Source organism: Chrysemys picta, chromosome 12, assembly GCF_011386835.1.
Source record: "Chrysemys picta bellii isolate R12L10 chromosome 12, ASM1138683v2, whole genome shotgun sequence".
Classification (NCBI taxonomy): domain Eukaryota; kingdom Metazoa; phylum Chordata; order Testudines; family Emydidae; genus Chrysemys; species Chrysemys picta.
Genome location: NC_088802.1, coordinates 36,089,290 through 36,106,474, shown reverse-complemented (window position 1 = coordinate 36,106,474; position 17,185 = coordinate 36,089,290). Strand labels below are relative to the sequence as shown.

Sequence of the window (17,185 nt, the reverse complement as noted above, 5' to 3'; positions counted from 1 at the left end):
TTTTTTATGGAAATATGCTTATGAGTGTAAATATGATGTAACTGGAATATGCTTTATGCAAAAGGTCTCTTGTAAGGTATCATTACAAAGCTTATAATCTACTGAGTGTGTTCATCCTATTTGTATAATTATTGTATCTGAAACTAGGAATACGAAGTATAACTCTGAGGTCCTATTGTAAATATGCAAAGTGTGGGCCATTAATGATGGTTTAGAATCTTGATGGTTCCCATTGACTAGGACAACTGACTGTAAATGACTCTGTTTACCTGCAAGCCTGCCTGTGTATGTAATGAAAAATGAGGTCTTACGGTGACATGTGACCATGTCATGTGATACTGGAATCCATCTTAAACCTGGTGCTTTTCCATTTAGAAGGAGGAGTGGGGATCCAGAGAGACAAAGGATTCCCAACTTGTGCCAAAGCTATAAAGGGGATAGAGCAGGACAAGGGGGGTCCCAGTCATGAGAAAGCCCCTGCTTTTCACCTAAGATGCCTGCTGGAACTAACAAGGACTGTATCAGGGGAAAGGATTGGGCCCAGACTAGGAAGGCGTCTAGTCTGTGAAAGATTTCAGAGTAGCAGCCATTGTAGTCTGTATTCGCAAAAAGAACAGGAGTTCTTGTGGCACCTTAGAGACTAACAAATTTATTAGAGCATAAGCTTTCCTGGGCTATAGCCCACTTCTTCGGATGCTGTAGCCCACGAAAGCTTATGCTCTAATAAATTTGTTAGTCTCTAAGGTGCCACAAGTACTCCTGTTCTTTTAGTCTGTGAAAGAAGCTTATTGGATTATCTCTCAGGGTGAGATATTATGTGTAATCAGTTTCTTAATGTATTAGGCTTAGACTTGCATGTTTTGTTTTATTTTGCTTGATAACTTACTTTGTTCTATCTTGGAACCACTTAAATCCTACTTTTTATACTTAATAAAATCACTTTTGTTTATTGATAAACCCTAAGTGATTAATACTTGGGGGAGTAAACAGCTGTGCCTCTCTCTCTATCAGTGTTCTAGAAGGTGGACAATTTATGAGTTTACCCTGTATAAGCTTTATAGAGCGTAAAATGGATTTATTTGGGATTTGGATCCCATTGGGAACTGGGTGTCTGGGTGCTGGAGATAGGTGACCTGCTAAGCAGTTTTTAGTTAAAGTCTGCAGCTTTGGGGGCGTGGCCCAGACCTGGGTCTGTGTTGCAGCAGGCTAGCATGTCTCGCTTAATAAGGCAGGGTTCTTGAGTCCCAAGCTGGCAGGGAAAACGGGCTCAGAGGTAATCTCAGCACATCAGGTGACAGTCCCAAGGGGTTCTCTGTGACCGAACCAGTCACAGAACTAATCTGCAACCTTAGGTACAGCTGTTCTTAGTGGAGTAGCTACTACCCTCCTTATCCCACTGGCAGTTAGATGTATTTAGTCTCTGTTCTGTTGTCGGAAGGAAAATGTCTTGTATAACTGACTTGGTATGTTAACTAAAAACAAGTAATATTATTAGTGGGTGGGGGCCAACATAAAGAAGCCTTGTCATCCAACCTCATCAGATATCTCTGTATTAAAATGGTTGGTAAAATGTTCTGGTGACTCAGAGTTAGCGCTGAAGGTGCTCAGAAACTGTACAACAGGATGGATGGACGGACGGACAGAGGGGTGTGTAAAAGGAGAGATAGGACAGAGCAAGCCTGATCTAAAGCCTACTGCAGTTGCAGTCAATGAGAGTTTATTGATTTCAGTCACCTTTAGGCCAGGTCCTTAGTTAGTATGTTTTATGCTTTGCTTAACAGATAGTTATTGCTGCTGGATCAGCCTCTCCCATGATAAAACCTGCAGGAAAGGAGCTGTCCTATTGTCATTCATGCTGGAATGCGCCTTGATGCCTGCCCCAAAACCTGGAAGATCCCCAGCACTCCACAGGAGGTCAGACTATCCACATAGAGGCTCCATTCTTCTGAGCTGGCACTGTGCGGCCAGTTGCCCCTTGCCTTGCTAGTACAGCCACATTACCAGAGATTCCCTCTGGAAGTGGCTGGCCCCGGGAGGCCCCTTAAAGGAGGATCATCATCAAGGAATGGGCCTCAGGCTGAATCCTCGTTCCTTACATCAGCTCTGCACAGAGCTGATGTGTTTCCCAGCCCTGCCCCTTCTCTCTGGCCCAGCCCCTGAATGGATCTCTTCCATAGAGTTGGAGGAAAGGGTGGATGGTGCTGCAGAGGCAGCTGAACCCCACTACTCCATATGGGAAGGCTGATGACTGCATGGAGAGGGTCCCCTCCATGAGTGGATCTTGGGGACAAGATCTGGACCTTAGTAAGTATAAGGAGAAATGATGAGGACATAGGTCATGTGTTAAAGCTACAACACCAGGTACTGTTGGTCAGCACGGAGCTGTCTTTGCAGTTAAGTGCCCCGTTCCCTAGTTAGGCTGTTACAAAAACTTACTGTCAACAGCTGTTTTTCCACATCATCGTGGACTAGGTCGATTCCCATTCTCTTCTCTCGATGAAGTAAGCACTCTTGGGCTACCTGTTTGGTAAATAAATATAGCTGTCGACTATAAGACGACCAATAAAATTACACCAGAGAACTCTGGAAAAGTTCCAATTGCTTAACATTAGTGCTGTAAAAGCTAGATTTTATCACACTGCAATATTCAGTAATGGCAGTAATCTTTGCACTTAGAATGGGAATTTTTCCTTTGGAACACATATCTTCCCTTGGGTTGAGAAAATGTCATATGTGGAGAAGGGTCATCTTTTAAGACACGCAAGCCATGCCAATACAAAAGTACCTATTTGCCATATGCTGGTGTGTTACTGATAATAAACAACCAGCTAAAATATCCAAGTGATCAAAACATAAAGGAGCACATACATCCCTGGTGTAGCACCAGTTGAACTCAGAGAAATGACTCCAGGCATGAATTTGGCCTGATCTGAGCCTTGCAATAAGACATTGTAAATTGTGATCTTAATTAGGATTTTTGATGTAACACATGAGAAAATATTTAGTTAAGTAAATACTCTTCCTAACTGCTTAACAAGCATTGGATAGGAAATGTATCAGATGACAAGGGCTTTGTTTATCTCCTGCTTGGCTAAGGGCCTCTTAATAAAAGACATTCAGACATAACGAGCTCAAATGAAACTTAATTAGATATTTGAATGGCTGCAGATGGGGAACTGATAGGCTATAACACATCACAACATTTATCAATGAAATTGATACCTGGAGAGGACCTTCTGTTTCAGCCAAGGCCCTTTCCAATCGTTTCTTCATGTCTGTAAGAGCATTGGTCTCCCCAATCATCTCGTCTATCTCGTGGTTGAGCTCTGATTTCCAAAATACTATATCGTTGACCCGTTCTCCCAAATTTTTGGTAGTGTCTGTTTGGGTTTTCCTTGTTTGCTGATCTTTGTCCTGGATCATGCGGGATGTGTCCACTCTTAGCCTCTCTGCGCTGTGCCGGGATGTCTCTGACTCTTTGTAATTGGTCAGGTTGGATCTGTACCAGTCATCCGGGGTATACCTGGTGAAAAGCGCTGTTCTATTGGAAACAAAGGGAAGCATCTTGCTTTGGGTTAACCCTTGGGAACTTTTGGAGAAGGGAGCCAAAGTAGGAGTGATGGCTGCTACTTTATAATAAGTGCTGGGTCGCCATGGAAGGCTCAAGCTATGGGTCAAAGAGTAGTGAGGGAACCGGTTCTTATAGCTCGATGCCATGGTGCTGATAGCTGGTAGGAAGTTAGTAGGTGTTGGTCTTGGGTGGGCGTAAGTTGCCGTTAAAGTAGAGCCTACAAGCTCCATGATGGAAAACTGCTATTCGCTTTTACTTCCTGCATAAAACAAACACAAAAAGACAGAGAATTATCTCTTTTAGCAAGGTCCCACTCAGTCATAACAACACCTCTTCAATAAACACATGCAACTCATAATAAAAACACCAACGTGTATAATATTTGAGTATCAAAAAGACAAGCCTAAAACTCTCAAAAGCAAAGCCCTATCTCACAGTGCCCCATATATTTGGATACAAGAGGATTAAAGTTTCCTAGGCCTGATCTACAGTAAAAAGTTAGCTTGACCCAGCTATGCCACTCAGGGGTGTGAAAAATCCACACCCCTGAGTGATGTAGTTAAGCCAACTTAACCCCCAGTGTAGATAGCGCTAGGTCAGTAGAAGAATTCTTCCATCAGCCTAGCTATCACCTCTTGGAGAAGTGGATTACCTATATTGATAGGAAAACTGCTTCCACTGGCGGAGGTAGTGTTTACACTGAAATGCTACAGCAGCGCAGCGTTTGAAGTGTAGACAAGCACTTAGTTATTGCTCAGTGTCACTTATTGACTTGAACCAAGGGCCATATTGTGCCATGACTTTTAAGCAGAACTCCCTACTGAGTAGAATAGGAAGTCCTGTTTACAAAGTGACGGCACTACACACTCCCAAACCTTTACTACTGTCCACAATGCAGAGTTAACAGAGGTGCAGAAGCAATGGCTGTATTTTATTCTGCCTCATTTCTCATCAATAGATCCTGATTCTGCAAACCCTTCCCCAAAGAACTTACAATTTAATTATGAGAGAGGAGACAACTGGAGGATACAGATACAGATTGGGGAGCCAAGGAAACCATGTGTTTTATTTTACTTATCTGAGTAACCCTATTAAAATCAACAGGGTTACTCAGATATGTGCATGCTTAATTTAAAGTAAGTGTTTGCAGGATTGGGGCCTCAGGGACAAACCCAAAATTTCCATGGTTTTCAGTAGGAGCAGTCTCTTTCTCATATCTATCCAGGGTGTGCAGGACAGAAACTGCACATAACTCCTAGTTCCAACATCTGCAATAGTGAGCAACAATAGACCAAGCAGAAAGTACACAAGCTCAACTTTCAAAACCTAAATGCAGTGTTGCTAAGGTGGAGCAAGACAAGCAAACATCTTTTTTTGACTTGCAAGGAGAGAAAATTTGATGTCAAAGTCACCAACATAGAATAAATATACCGTATTTGAAAAGAGGAAAAAGAACAATTACCTGAAGGTCAGCCTTTTCACTTTTAACCATTGTTACACTTCAAAAGTCATTTGAATAAACTTTCCCCCACTGTCACCCTGGAGTGAATGACCCCACAGGAGGGTTTTCGGGGGGGAGGGGGAGGAAGAGGGGGAATTTTGTTTCAAGTAACTGCATACTGTACTGTGTTTGCTATTGTTCTTTTCACTTTGAGGTCATTAACTAATTGTGTATCAGTAATATAATACTCATGGCATTCAAAAGGTAAATATTTACTTGTATATAATACCCATAATCCATTCACAAACACACTGAGGTGTCTGTTGTGCTGATGGGGAATTCTCTTATGGTTACAAGAGTTGATTGCTGGTTTAAATAAAAGGGAATTTTGGCTGCCCTAGAGAGATAGGAACAGCTCCTGTAGTTGGATCAACGGTCTGCAGTAAGAGGATGGACAATACTGTCGACAAAGCTACAGTATTCGTAGGAGTTCAAGATAGAAAATGTGTTCTCCAAAATTTGTTCCTTACAGTTAAATAAAAACCCTTCACATATTAAACCTGTTCCAATATTCATATTGTACAAATAATATCAATGTTTATTTTTTGATGTATTTGTGTTGGGTAACTCCTAGGAGCCCTGTAACAGCCCCTTGTGGGAGGTACTGTACGAACACGAAACAAACGGACAGTCACTGTCCCAAGGGACTTATAATCTAAGGGTACGTCTTCACTACAGCTGCTGCAGCGGCACAGCTACAGTGCTGCCGCTATGCCACTGTAGCACCGTAGTATAGACGCTTCCTACAGGGACCGAAGGTGGTAGCTCGGTTGATGGACGAAACCTTCTTTAGGCCTAGCTGCGTCTACACCAGGGGATAGGTCAACCTAACCACGCTGCTCAGCGTGCGCCATTTTCACAGGCCTGAACAACATGGCTAAGTCAATCTCATTTGTAGGAGTAAACCAGGCCTAGGTAGTAAAGGCCAAGATTCAGGAAAGGGTCCCTGTTCAGGAATGGTGCTTAGCCCAAAGCATGCGCTTAAATCCTATTGAAGTCAATGGGACTTAAGCACTTGCTTCATATTAAGCATGTGCTTAAGTGCTTTCCTGAACAGGGATAAATATAAGCACCTACTGAGGTGTTTTTCTGAGTCAGGACCAAAGAGGAGAAGAGAGGTGCTGTAGCTGTATTTTCATTCTAATGATCCTGCACTGATACAATGCCTATTATCCACATGGATCCTAAACCACAGTACAAAGTGAATAGCCCTTTGTGCAAGCTGCACACCAAACATACACATATATATACACAGATCTACCCATCAATGAAGTGGAGCCATCTCTAGGGAGTGAAGAGTAGTAGCTATTTAACAATGCATCACAATGGAGGGTTTGTCTACACAGGGAAATGACTTTATTCCTTAAAAAGTGGAGTCGTATCAGAATAACGTCACTTTTATTTCAGAATAGAGTGTCCAGACAGGAAGTTATACTGGCATAGCTATAGCAGTATAATTGTTCCACTATACCTACGCTGGCCAATTTCCCCATGAGAGAGACTGGTTTTTATTTAAAGTTCTAAACCTCTGAGGAGGGAGGGTTTGAGTTTTAGTCACCTCAGCAACAATGGAAGAAAACCTGTTCCTTCCCAGGAGCAAAACCAATAAATCCCAATGATTTATAACTGAAATTCATAGAAGGGAATAGACAGGAGACACACAACATGCTTGAAGAAAAATATCATCTCTTAATATATTTAACAAATGACAATGCACATCAGAAAAAAAATATAGAGGAATGAGAGGGTCAAAATAGGGGCCATTGAGTGCCACAAAACAGATAGCTTACAGACCTGATTCAGATCCAACATACACTGTTGTACATCAGGAGTAACATCATTGAATTCACTGGACCAGACACTCTGCTAGCCCATTGATTTCAATGGAGCTATGATGATTTTAAACCAGCTGAAGATCTGGCCCAGTGGAATTATGCAGATGTAAAAAGTGAGAGATCAGAATCAGCCAACATGGAAGGAAAGCCACATGAAAGTCTAGGATGCTGCTATACTAACCAATAATAAACATCTGTAACTCATCTTTGAGATGCTCAAATAAATGTTGCTTCAGCAAAACAAAGTATTATTATTACTAATGAATGCTTCCTAATATAAATGATATGGAACATAATACTGCAATTGGTCATGCAAACCAGTGAAAACTAGTGAGGTCATGGAAGGAGAAAAGGACATTCTCTGAGGCCAGGAAACTATTAAACTTCAGAGTTGGGAACAAAACGTTTGGGCTTGAAGAGGAAGGCAGGAAGCCACATGCAGGTCTGGAAGCTGCTGTAGTCCCAGGTAAATGTTGTACATGTTTACAAATGTCTGGAAAGTGCGACTAGGTGACCTCTAATAGGTTATTTCCATCTCTAGCTTCTGAGAATGTTTTGATGTGCTCAGTGAATAGTGCTTGAGAAGTGCAGTGTTATTAATAGCAATAATAAATAGGTAACTTAGCAAATGAGAATACAAACCACAGAAAAATAGAGAGATGAGTAAGAGGAGGGAAAGTATATTCCCTGCATCTGTGAAATGATTGAACTTAAGTGCCCACCCCTTTCGGCTGCCTTGGTGTGTGGATGCTCAACCTAAGACACCTAGTACCTGATCTCCAGAAGTGCTGTTGAGTTGAGATCAACAGAAGCTGCATGTGCTCAACATCTCTGAAGAATCAGGATCAAGGTATCTCAAACTGGAAACCTAAAATTAGCAAAAACTTTTCAAAATGTGGCCCTCTGAGCTGGCTGTTTTGGCAGGGCTGGGATTAAATTCCATGACCAACTCCCACTAATCAATTACTGCCACCGCTTTGTCCCCCTGTTATGGACTCTCCCTGTCCCCACTGCACATATTTAGACCTTGGAAACAAATAGTTTTGGAGTCTGGGGTACAATTTTCATGACTTTCCACTCCTAATAAATGCTTGTCCTTCCCCTGTTGACACAGACAGTTAGAGAGAAGAAAGAGATGGTTTGGGGAGTAAAGAGAGCTATGTTGCCCTGGTTCCCCCATTAAAAGTAAATTTCTTCCCACATCCCTGTAGGACCCACTCCCCAAAACTACTAACCCATTTACTCCCTCCCCCACAGGTAAATGAGTGCACCCCCTCAGCCCCTCCAAACGCATACATGGGGTGCAGAGCACTTTCTTGGGTTGGGGGGATACATTTCCCTGGATTCCATTCCCACCACTAGCTTGTCTGTATGAACATTAACAGTATCTCCTTGTCCCCCACTTCACACACACAGATTTCGTTTTGGTGAAGGGAGATTTTTGGGGAGTGGCCAGGCTAAATTCCCCTGACTCCCTCCCCACTACATTATTGCCTCCCCTTCCCTCCCCCATTGAAGCTCACACGGGCTGGGCAGTGACGGGGGGCTGGGTTCCTGTCCCCTGTGCTGCCCTGGTGCTTGGTGTGTCCCTTTCAGTTTGTAGGTCCCCAGCAGCCCCTGCCAGGTGCTCCCTCCTCACTGTCTCCCCGAGCCCCCTTGCAGCCACTGGCTGAGGGGCTCCTGGATGGCGGTGGGAGGTGCTGGCACTCACCTGTCTCCTGGCTGCTGCTGAGGAGGGAGGCAGCCTCCTGCATCCACAGGCTGCTTGCAGCTCACTCAGTGATCAGCAGCATCCCCTCCCTCCCCGGCTTCTATGCCCACCCCCTTCTTTGTGACACACAGAATCCCAACCCCACCCATTGGCCAAGAGGGGATGGAAGGGGAGGGAGTGAGGAGGAGGGAGCGTTGCTAAGGACTCACAAGATGCTTAGTAACCAAATTCTCTTCAGGAGTCCTGGCTGGCCTGGGGATCTCCTTGAACTTGGGGCTGGGAAGACAGTGGGAGCACTGGGGGGGGGTGTCACTGTACAGCCCTGGCAAGACATCATGTCCTTCCCTGCTATCAGTGTAGATAGCATTTGACCAAAACATTCACAGTTCTTAAAAGCACTCATTAAAAACCCTGCTGAAACCACTTACAAGCAAAACACAGCCACAGCATAACCTTGGGGCAGGTCCTTGCTAACATCTATTTTCCCATCTTACCTCTGACTTCTGCTCACACCAGCAAGTTCAATTTCCCATACTTCTCTACACTTAAGCTAACTTCATGTCAAAGTCTAATTTCTATTTAACGTAGTCTATAGGCTACAGCACGCAGGAGGAATTAGTTTACCTGAAGCAATAAACTAAAATAAATCTATCTGACACTCTGATAGGGAATGGGGATGAATGTCAGATTAAATGATTGTTTGCAGTATTGTTGTAGCCATGTTGGTCCCAGGATATTAGAGAGACAAGGTGGGTGAGGTAATATCTTTTATTGGACCAACCTCTATTGGCTTTTGAGATACACAGAGCTCTTCTACAGGTCCGTGTACCTCAAAAGCTTGTCTCTTTCACCAGTTCAGGCTGTCACAACTAAGTGCAAAGTGGAAGAATAACAGCTATGTGGGTGAAACAGGACAAACACTATGCTCTCAAATTAATTCACACAGAAAAATGATAAAATACAAAAACCATCATATCACCTGTGGGTGAACACTTTTCACAAAACAATCATTCCATATTTGTCCTCTCAGTCTTCATCCTGCACAACAGCATCAAAAGACAAGCCTGGGAGCTACTTTTCTAAAACTAAAATCATGGTCTTAATAAAAGACACTGGATATATGTCTTATTACAACAATCTATAATCTACCAACCTCCCTTTTTTGTCTTATGACTGGAGAGGTGTTAACAGGCCACTTCATCTTGAATTGGCTCTGAGAGTGTGTGTTGAATAGACTACTTATGCTAAACAATCTGTTCCACCTTGTATTTAGTTGTGACACATCATCTGAGTGTTTTCCCCAGACCTGAAGAAGAGTTCTGTGTAGCTTGAAAACCTCTCTCTCACCAACAGAAGTTGGGCCAGTAAAACATTACCTCACCCACCTTGTCTCTCTGTTTAAATGGTTGATTTACTCAGCTCCTCATTTCTTCTTTTTTTCCTGTTTTCCAGTTTTCTCTGATTTTGCACATATTGATCACAGCTACACACCCTATGCGCACACATACATCTTTCACATCTCCAAACTCATATAGTCATACAGCTATCACACCTAGTGTACACACAGAGCTTGCCTACACAAGAAATTTACACAAGCATCGCTTAAGGTGTGACATTAAACCAGTTTAGTCAAGCAGGTGCAAAAGGCTGTGTGGACACTTACTTCAGTTTAAATCAGGCTTATTTAAGGGTATGTCTACACTGGAAACTTCAAAGTGTGAATGTGGTCGCGTGCGAGCACTGGGAGAGAGCTCTCCCAGCACTCCTGGTAATCCACCTCCACGAGGGGATTAGCTCCGAGCACTGGGAGCCTGTCTACCCTAAAAAGAACAGGAGTACTTGTGGCACCTTAGAGACTAACAAATTTATTAGAGCATAAGCTTTCGTGGACTACAGCCCACTTCTTCGGATGCATACCAGGCATGGGGGGGGGGCATTCCCAGGTGGCATTGCCGGGGCCGAAGAAGTGGGCTGTAGTCCACGAAAGCTTATGCTCTAATAAATTTGTTAGTCTCTAAGGTGCCACAAGTACTCCTGTTCTTTTTGCGGATACAGACTAACACGGCTGCTACTCTGAAACCTGTCTACCCTAGCGCTTTAAAGTGCTCAGTTAGATCGCTATAAAATGTAAGTGTAGACAAGCCCTCAGTGTAACTGAATTAGGTATCAATTTAGGCTAAATTTAAATAAGTGTCTGCATAGGGGTTTGCACCCATTTAACTAAACTAGATTAAAAACCAATTTAATTTAAACCAGTGCAATTTTTGCATGTAGATTAGGGCTTGTTCTTCACTACAGAGTTAGGTCAACATAAAGCAGCTTATGTCAACCTAATTATGTCAGAATCTACACTACAGCCTTACTCCCACCAATGTAAGCCCTGGTCTACACTACGAGTTTAGGTCAAATTTAGCAGCGTTAGATCGATTTAACCCTGCACCCGTCCACACAACGAAGCCATTTTTGTCGACTTAAAGGGCTCTTAAAATCAATTTCTGTACTGCTCCCCGATGAGGGGATTAGCGCTGAAATCGACCCTGCTGGGTCGAATTTGGGGTAGCGTGGACGCAATTCGATGGTATTGGCTTCCGGGAGCTATCCCAGAGTGCTCCATTGTGACGACTCTGGACAGCACTCTCAACTCAGATGCACTGGCCAGGTAGACAGGAAAAGCCCCGCAAACTTTTGAATTTCATTTCCTGTTTGGCCACCATGGCGAGCAGATCAGCACAGGTGACCATGCAGAGCTCATCAGCAGAGGTGACCATGTAGTCCTAGAATCACAAAAGAACTCCAGCATGGACCGAACGGGAGGTACTGGACCTGATTGCTGTTTGGGGAGACGAATCCATGCTATCAGAACTCCGTTCTAAAAGACAAAATGCCAAAACATTTGAAAAAAATCTCCAAGGGCATGAAGGACAGAGGCTATAACAGGGACCTGCAGCAGTGCTGCGTGAAACTTAAGGAGCTGAGGCAAGTCTACCAAAGAACCAGAGAGGCAAACGGCTGCTCTGGGTCAAAGCCCCAGACATGCCGCTTCTACCGGTATGATGAGTTGCATGCCATTCTAGGGGGTGCCCCTATAACTACCCCAGCCCTGTGCTTGGCCTTCCATCAATGGATTCTCACGCAACAGGGATGCGGATTTTGGGGACAAGGAAGATGAGGAGGAGGAGGCAAGCAAGCGGAGAAACCATTTTCCCCAACAGCCAGGAACTGTTTTTCACCCTGGATCTAGTGGGGGGAGGGATAGCTCAGTGGTTTGAGCATTGGCCTGCTAAACCCAGGGTTGTGAGTTCAATCCTTGAGGGGGCCACTTAGGGATCTGGGACAAAATCAGTACTTGGTCCTGCTAGTGAAGGCAGGGGGCTGGATTTGATGACCTTTCAAGGTCCCTTCCAGTTCTAGAAGATAGGATATCTCCATTAATTTAAAATAAAATAGTACCCTCCAAACCCACCAAAGGCAGGCTCCTGGACCTAGAAGGCAGAGAACAGACCTCTGGTGAGTGTACCTTTGTAAATATTGTACATGGTTTAAAAGCAAGTGTGTTTAATGATTAATTTGCCCTGAAGACTTGGGATGCACTTGTGGCCAGTACAGCTACTGGAAAAGTCTGTTAATGTGTATGGGAATGGAGCATAAATCCTCCAGGGACATCTCAATGAAGCTCTCCTGGAAGCTCTCCTGGATGTACCCCCAAAGCCTTTGCAAAAGGTTTGTGGGGAGGGCAGCCTTATTCCATCCTCCATTACCACGCCAGGCCAGTAGCACATAGTCTGGAATCATTGCGTAACAAAGCATGGCAGCATATGGTCCCAATGTTTTCTGGCATTCAAGCAACATCCGTTCTTTATCTCTCTGTGTTATCCTCAGGAGAGTGATATCATTCATGGTCACCTGGTTGAAATAGGGGAATTTTATTAAGGGAACATTCAGAGGTGGCCGTTCCTGCTGGGCTGTTTGTCTGTGGCTGAACAGAAATCATCCCTGTTGTGTGCCACGCGGTGGGGGGAGGGGTGAAGCGATCATCCCAGAGAATAGGGTGGAGTGGAGGGGTTTAGTTGGGTTTGTGCTGCACGTTAACCCAAAAAACACAGCCCCTCCTTTTAAATGGCCAACCCAATGGGTGCTTGGTATGGGACATGAGGGTGATGCTGTTTGAAACCATTCCCACATGTTATGAAGGTTAAAGAAGCCTGGTCTGGACTGTGGCTTACCATGTCTGCCTGCAAGCCAAATTCTGTTGCCCACCGGCCCTGCGTGTGTGATTTCTCACACCAAACTGGCAGACCCTCAATATAAGAGGCAAAATGCGACCTTGTAAAGAAAGCACACGTGCTATGTAATGTTAGCATATTTTTAAGTGAAGAGTTAGTGACACACATAACCGCATTAAGGCCTGGCCTACACAAAAAAGTTAGATCGACCCAGCTACACAGGGGTGTGAAAAATACCGGAGTGAAGAATTCTTCCGTCAACCTAGCTACCACCTCTCAGGGAGGTGGATTATCTACTCCTGTCGGTGCAGATAGTGTCTACACTGAAGCACTACCGAGCTATCTTGTGCCACTAGCATTTCAAGCCCTAAGGCTGTGGAAGATATGGAGAATTGTAGACCTCTAATCAGATTTGAAAGCTCTACGATTCTTGGGCCAGATTTTTCATACAAGTAAAGCATGCAATTGCATGCTTCAGCCCTGATCGGGTACCAATACTCATGTTGCATTAAAAGTGGCTATTCACATACATCAAGTTACTCAGGTGCCTAAGTGTTTGTGGGATCGGGGTCCAGAATTGTGAATACAATCATGGTAATAGTGCAAGTAAATCCTCACAATCAACTATTGCCATTCACAAACATGCTAACTGCATACAAAGATTAGGCACATACCTGAGAATCTAACTTGTTCCAAAATCTATTCCATTTGATCGTGGAATAAATAAAGGCTGATGTTAAGCATTTATGGGGAGCTGTGGGTGCTTAGCCCACTTTTACTTAGGTTTCTAAATATGGATTTAGATGTATAAGTTTAAGTAACTAGGCTTGAAAATTGCATTTCTTCCTACACTACCAATGATCTGTCAGTCCTAATAAAAATCTTCTGTCACAAATCTATAGTCTCTCTGTTTATAAAGCTATCGTCTTCCCAGGGATTGAAGACAGCCTTTCCCAAAAAGTACTACATCATTTATAGTATGGGCCCAAGACACTGACTTTTACAATAGCATTACATTGACTGTAGTGTTGTATACCATTCCTGGAGATTATTGTCTCGACCAAGGACACAAATTCTGCTGGGTGGGATTAATGTTCTGCTTGACCGACATATTAAAACCCTCTCTCACAGACTGACTTAAGCTCTTCAAATAAGTAACATTTATATAGCACCATTCTTCAGTAGATCTCCATGCACATCACCAACTTTAACATATTTAGCCTCCCAGTACCCCTGTGAGGTAGGCAAGTGCTATTATCCCCATTTTACAGATGGGAACCTAGGCACAGAGAGTCTAAGTGACTTGCCCAAGGTCACACAGCAAGTGTGTGGCTAGCCCTAGACTAGTGACCTAAACACTAGACCATCCTTCTTCTACAAAGCTGATTGTGTGAATTAGTAGAATGAGACCAGGCTTGGTCACATGACGCCTTACTTAGTAATTAGAGGGGAAAGAAAGTTCATGTAATGAAGTTTCTTTGGAGAGATTGTGAGATGCTAAGTGTCATTTTTAACACTATCCTTTTGTTGTCCTTGCTGCCTTGTCAATTGCCTCTAGTCTCTCTCCTCAGCTGGTTAGAAGTGTGTGGCATGTCTCCTGCTGCCAAACAGGAGACCAGAAATCTTTAGACACTGTGTGCCGCTCTGTATTCCAGGGCTTCTTTAAAATAAAAAACGGCTTCAGGATTTTATTTATGTTATTTATGGATGAAACCAAGGCTGGCTTTTAGGGGAGAGCTATACGTGCAACCGCAGTCCAGAGACACAGTGCTGATCAAGAGTCAGGTGCTGTCTGGCTAGATTTTCCAGGGTTTTACTAGGTTTCCTGTGCATGAGTAAAATTTATTAGACAATTGTAAAACTTCTAAGACCTAGGGCACATCAATATACATCAGCAGAAAAGGGCACCACCTATATTGTTAAATAAAGGCCATCCCAGACCTCCACCCTCCAGCTCTGATTGAAAATCTAGTATATTAAAGCAGACCCTCCTCACCTCTTAAATATAATAAATAAATAAAGATATCCTATCTCCTAGAACTGAAAGGGACCTTGAAAGGTCATAGAGTCCAGCCCCCTGCCTTCACTAGCAGGACCAAGTACTGATTTTTGCCCCACATCCCTAAGTGGCCCCCTCAAGGATTGAACTCACAACTCTGGGTTTAGCAGGCCAATGCTCAAACCACTGAGCTATCCCTCCCCCCATGAGCCAATGGAGTCCCATTTGCCAACATACTGCCCTCCTGAGCAAAATCTCATGCAGGGCAACACATCCATGGCAAACTCCGGAGCAACGTTGCCATTTTCACGATATTAGAGAGTACTTGGTGTTTTTCTTAATGCCCCAGCTCCTGGAGTCATGGGATTAAGTGAGAATCTCAGCTTTCATTTTTTAAAAAAAAGTAAGATAATAGCCCTCAAGGTTTCTAAGAAAAACCCGAGAATGTGAAGTGAGTGCATCTGAAAAGCTCAGAAGCCAGAAGGCAAATAAAATAGCCCAATATTTATTTAAAAAGAATCTCAGGAGTTTTAAGCCAATCACATGATTTTGGATCTGATTGAGGATTTTTAAATGCGTGGGGTTGGCAATAGAGCTAGGCAAAGTTTTTCAGCCAAACCTTTTTGGGGGGGGGGCGGGTGGGGGGAGGAACGCAGATTCTGCAACACTGAAATGTTTTGCAAATTTGTGTCAGTTTTGCTGAAATCTTCATGATGAAAAAATAAAAATCTGAAAAAGACAGAAGGATTCATTTTATTGTTTTTTAAATGAAACATTTTGGTTTTTATTCCAAAGGACTTTTCATTTCAACATTTCTTACCATTTTATTTTTTAAAACATTAAAAAAAAAACCCTCTAAAATCTAAATGTAGGTACTACAAGTATCCCCATGTAGGTACTTATAGACTGCAATCAAGTCACCCCTTAACCTTCTTTGTTAAGCTAAATATATTTGAGTTCCTTGAGTCTATCAAGGTAAGGCAGGTTTTCTAGTCCTTTAACCATTCTCATGGCTCTTTTCTGAACCCTCTCCAACTTATCAACATCCTTCTTGAATCATGGACACCAGAACTGGACACAGTACATGAGAGCGGTTGCACTGGTGCCAAATACAGAGGTAAAATAACCTAAAATAAAATACTCCTACTTGAGATTCCTCTGTTCATGCATCCAAGGATTGCATTAGCCCTTTTGGCCACAGCACCACACTGGGACTTTATGGTCCGCTGCTTATCCACCATGATCCCAAATCTTTTTCACAGAGTCTCCGCCCCTGCACCGCCATCATTCTTCCAAACCATGAAGAAATTGCACTGTCTGCAAATTTGTAATTCCTCAAGGAGTCTCTGATAATAACACCATAAAATAGGCTTTCCTCACAGCAACACAGTCAGGCAATGAACCTTGGCACAGCCAGCAAAGATGCTTCCTGTCTGCTATACCATGCAGTGGCCTTTGCAGGTCTTTTGGGGCTTTGTGTTTAGTAAGCAGGGTGTGAAAAAGCTTCTGAACTACCCTGTTGTGCCCCACTTTTTTATTAATGTCTCTGGAAATTCTCAAAGCCAGCTCCCTGCATGACGGTGGGCCTAGCAGAGACTCAAGGCAACACAGTGACATAAAAAAAATAAAAGAAGTGAGGGTAATGTATTTGTCCTTCAGTCCCAGCGTGCCTAGTACAAAATCACTGCACTTACGGCAATTGCTATTTTCTTTGAAAAGTTTCCATCTTTACCAAGAAAATATCAGTTTAAGAGAGAGGATGGCATTGTTGCTTCAGTTTTATCCAAGCAGGTATGTAATACTGAGGCTAATGTAATACAGATTGCCTAAATAGGATGAAAGACAGGTAAGGAGCCAACAGGGGAAAAATTGGAACTGACTAGGGACAAAGATGGGGTGGTGAGGGTGGGGGGCTGCCAGCTCTGGCCAAGGCCACAGGCATTAGCTAAAGAACTAACAAACTCATAGCTGGCAGCCAAAGCAGCTCACCTGTATGTTAGTTTTGTTCAAAACAGGTATTAGTCTTATAAGAATGTATTTTGTATTTAGACTCTATGAAATGCTTGTAAGTTGCTGCATGCATTAATCTCACTTGTAATGTCTATATCCCATGCTATAAGATGATACAGTATGTAAGTTTTGCTTTATAACTTTTTAAATGGTTGCTCTGAGCTTGTGAACGCAGGCAAAGAAATTGCCTCCCTCGCCCATTCAGGAAGGCTATAAAGATTAAAACGAGACATTAAAAAAATGTCGCAATACAAAGGATTAGTGCAAGGCCCTATCACACCTTGCAAATGCTACATGCAAGAGAGCTCCTGCCACGGATTGGAAGGCCAAACGTA

General features: G+C 43.3%; 1 protein-coding gene across 4 annotated transcripts in view; it reads right to left on the bottom strand.

Moving 5' to 3' along the window:
• The window catches only part of TEKT3 (tektin 3), a 52,201-nt gene that overhangs the window by 14,027 nt on the left and 20,989 nt on the right, over positions 1 to 17,185 (bottom strand). For 2 of the 4 annotated variants that reach the window (XM_008163837.4, XM_065563350.1), the window contains exons 2-3: positions 3,223 to 3,830; positions 2,437 to 2,520 (exon numbers count right to left, since the gene is read on the bottom strand). In XM_008163837.4, the coding sequence (XP_008162059.1) occupies positions 2,437 to 2,520; positions 3,223 to 3,801 (663 nt within the window). In that variant the 5' untranslated portion in view covers positions 3,802 to 3,830. Of the gene's footprint in view, positions 1 to 2,436; positions 2,521 to 3,222; positions 3,831 to 7,679; positions 7,776 to 8,618; positions 8,762 to 17,185 lie in introns of those variants that run through there. The other 2 variants (XM_008163836.3, XM_008163835.3) reach the window with 2 other exon arrangements.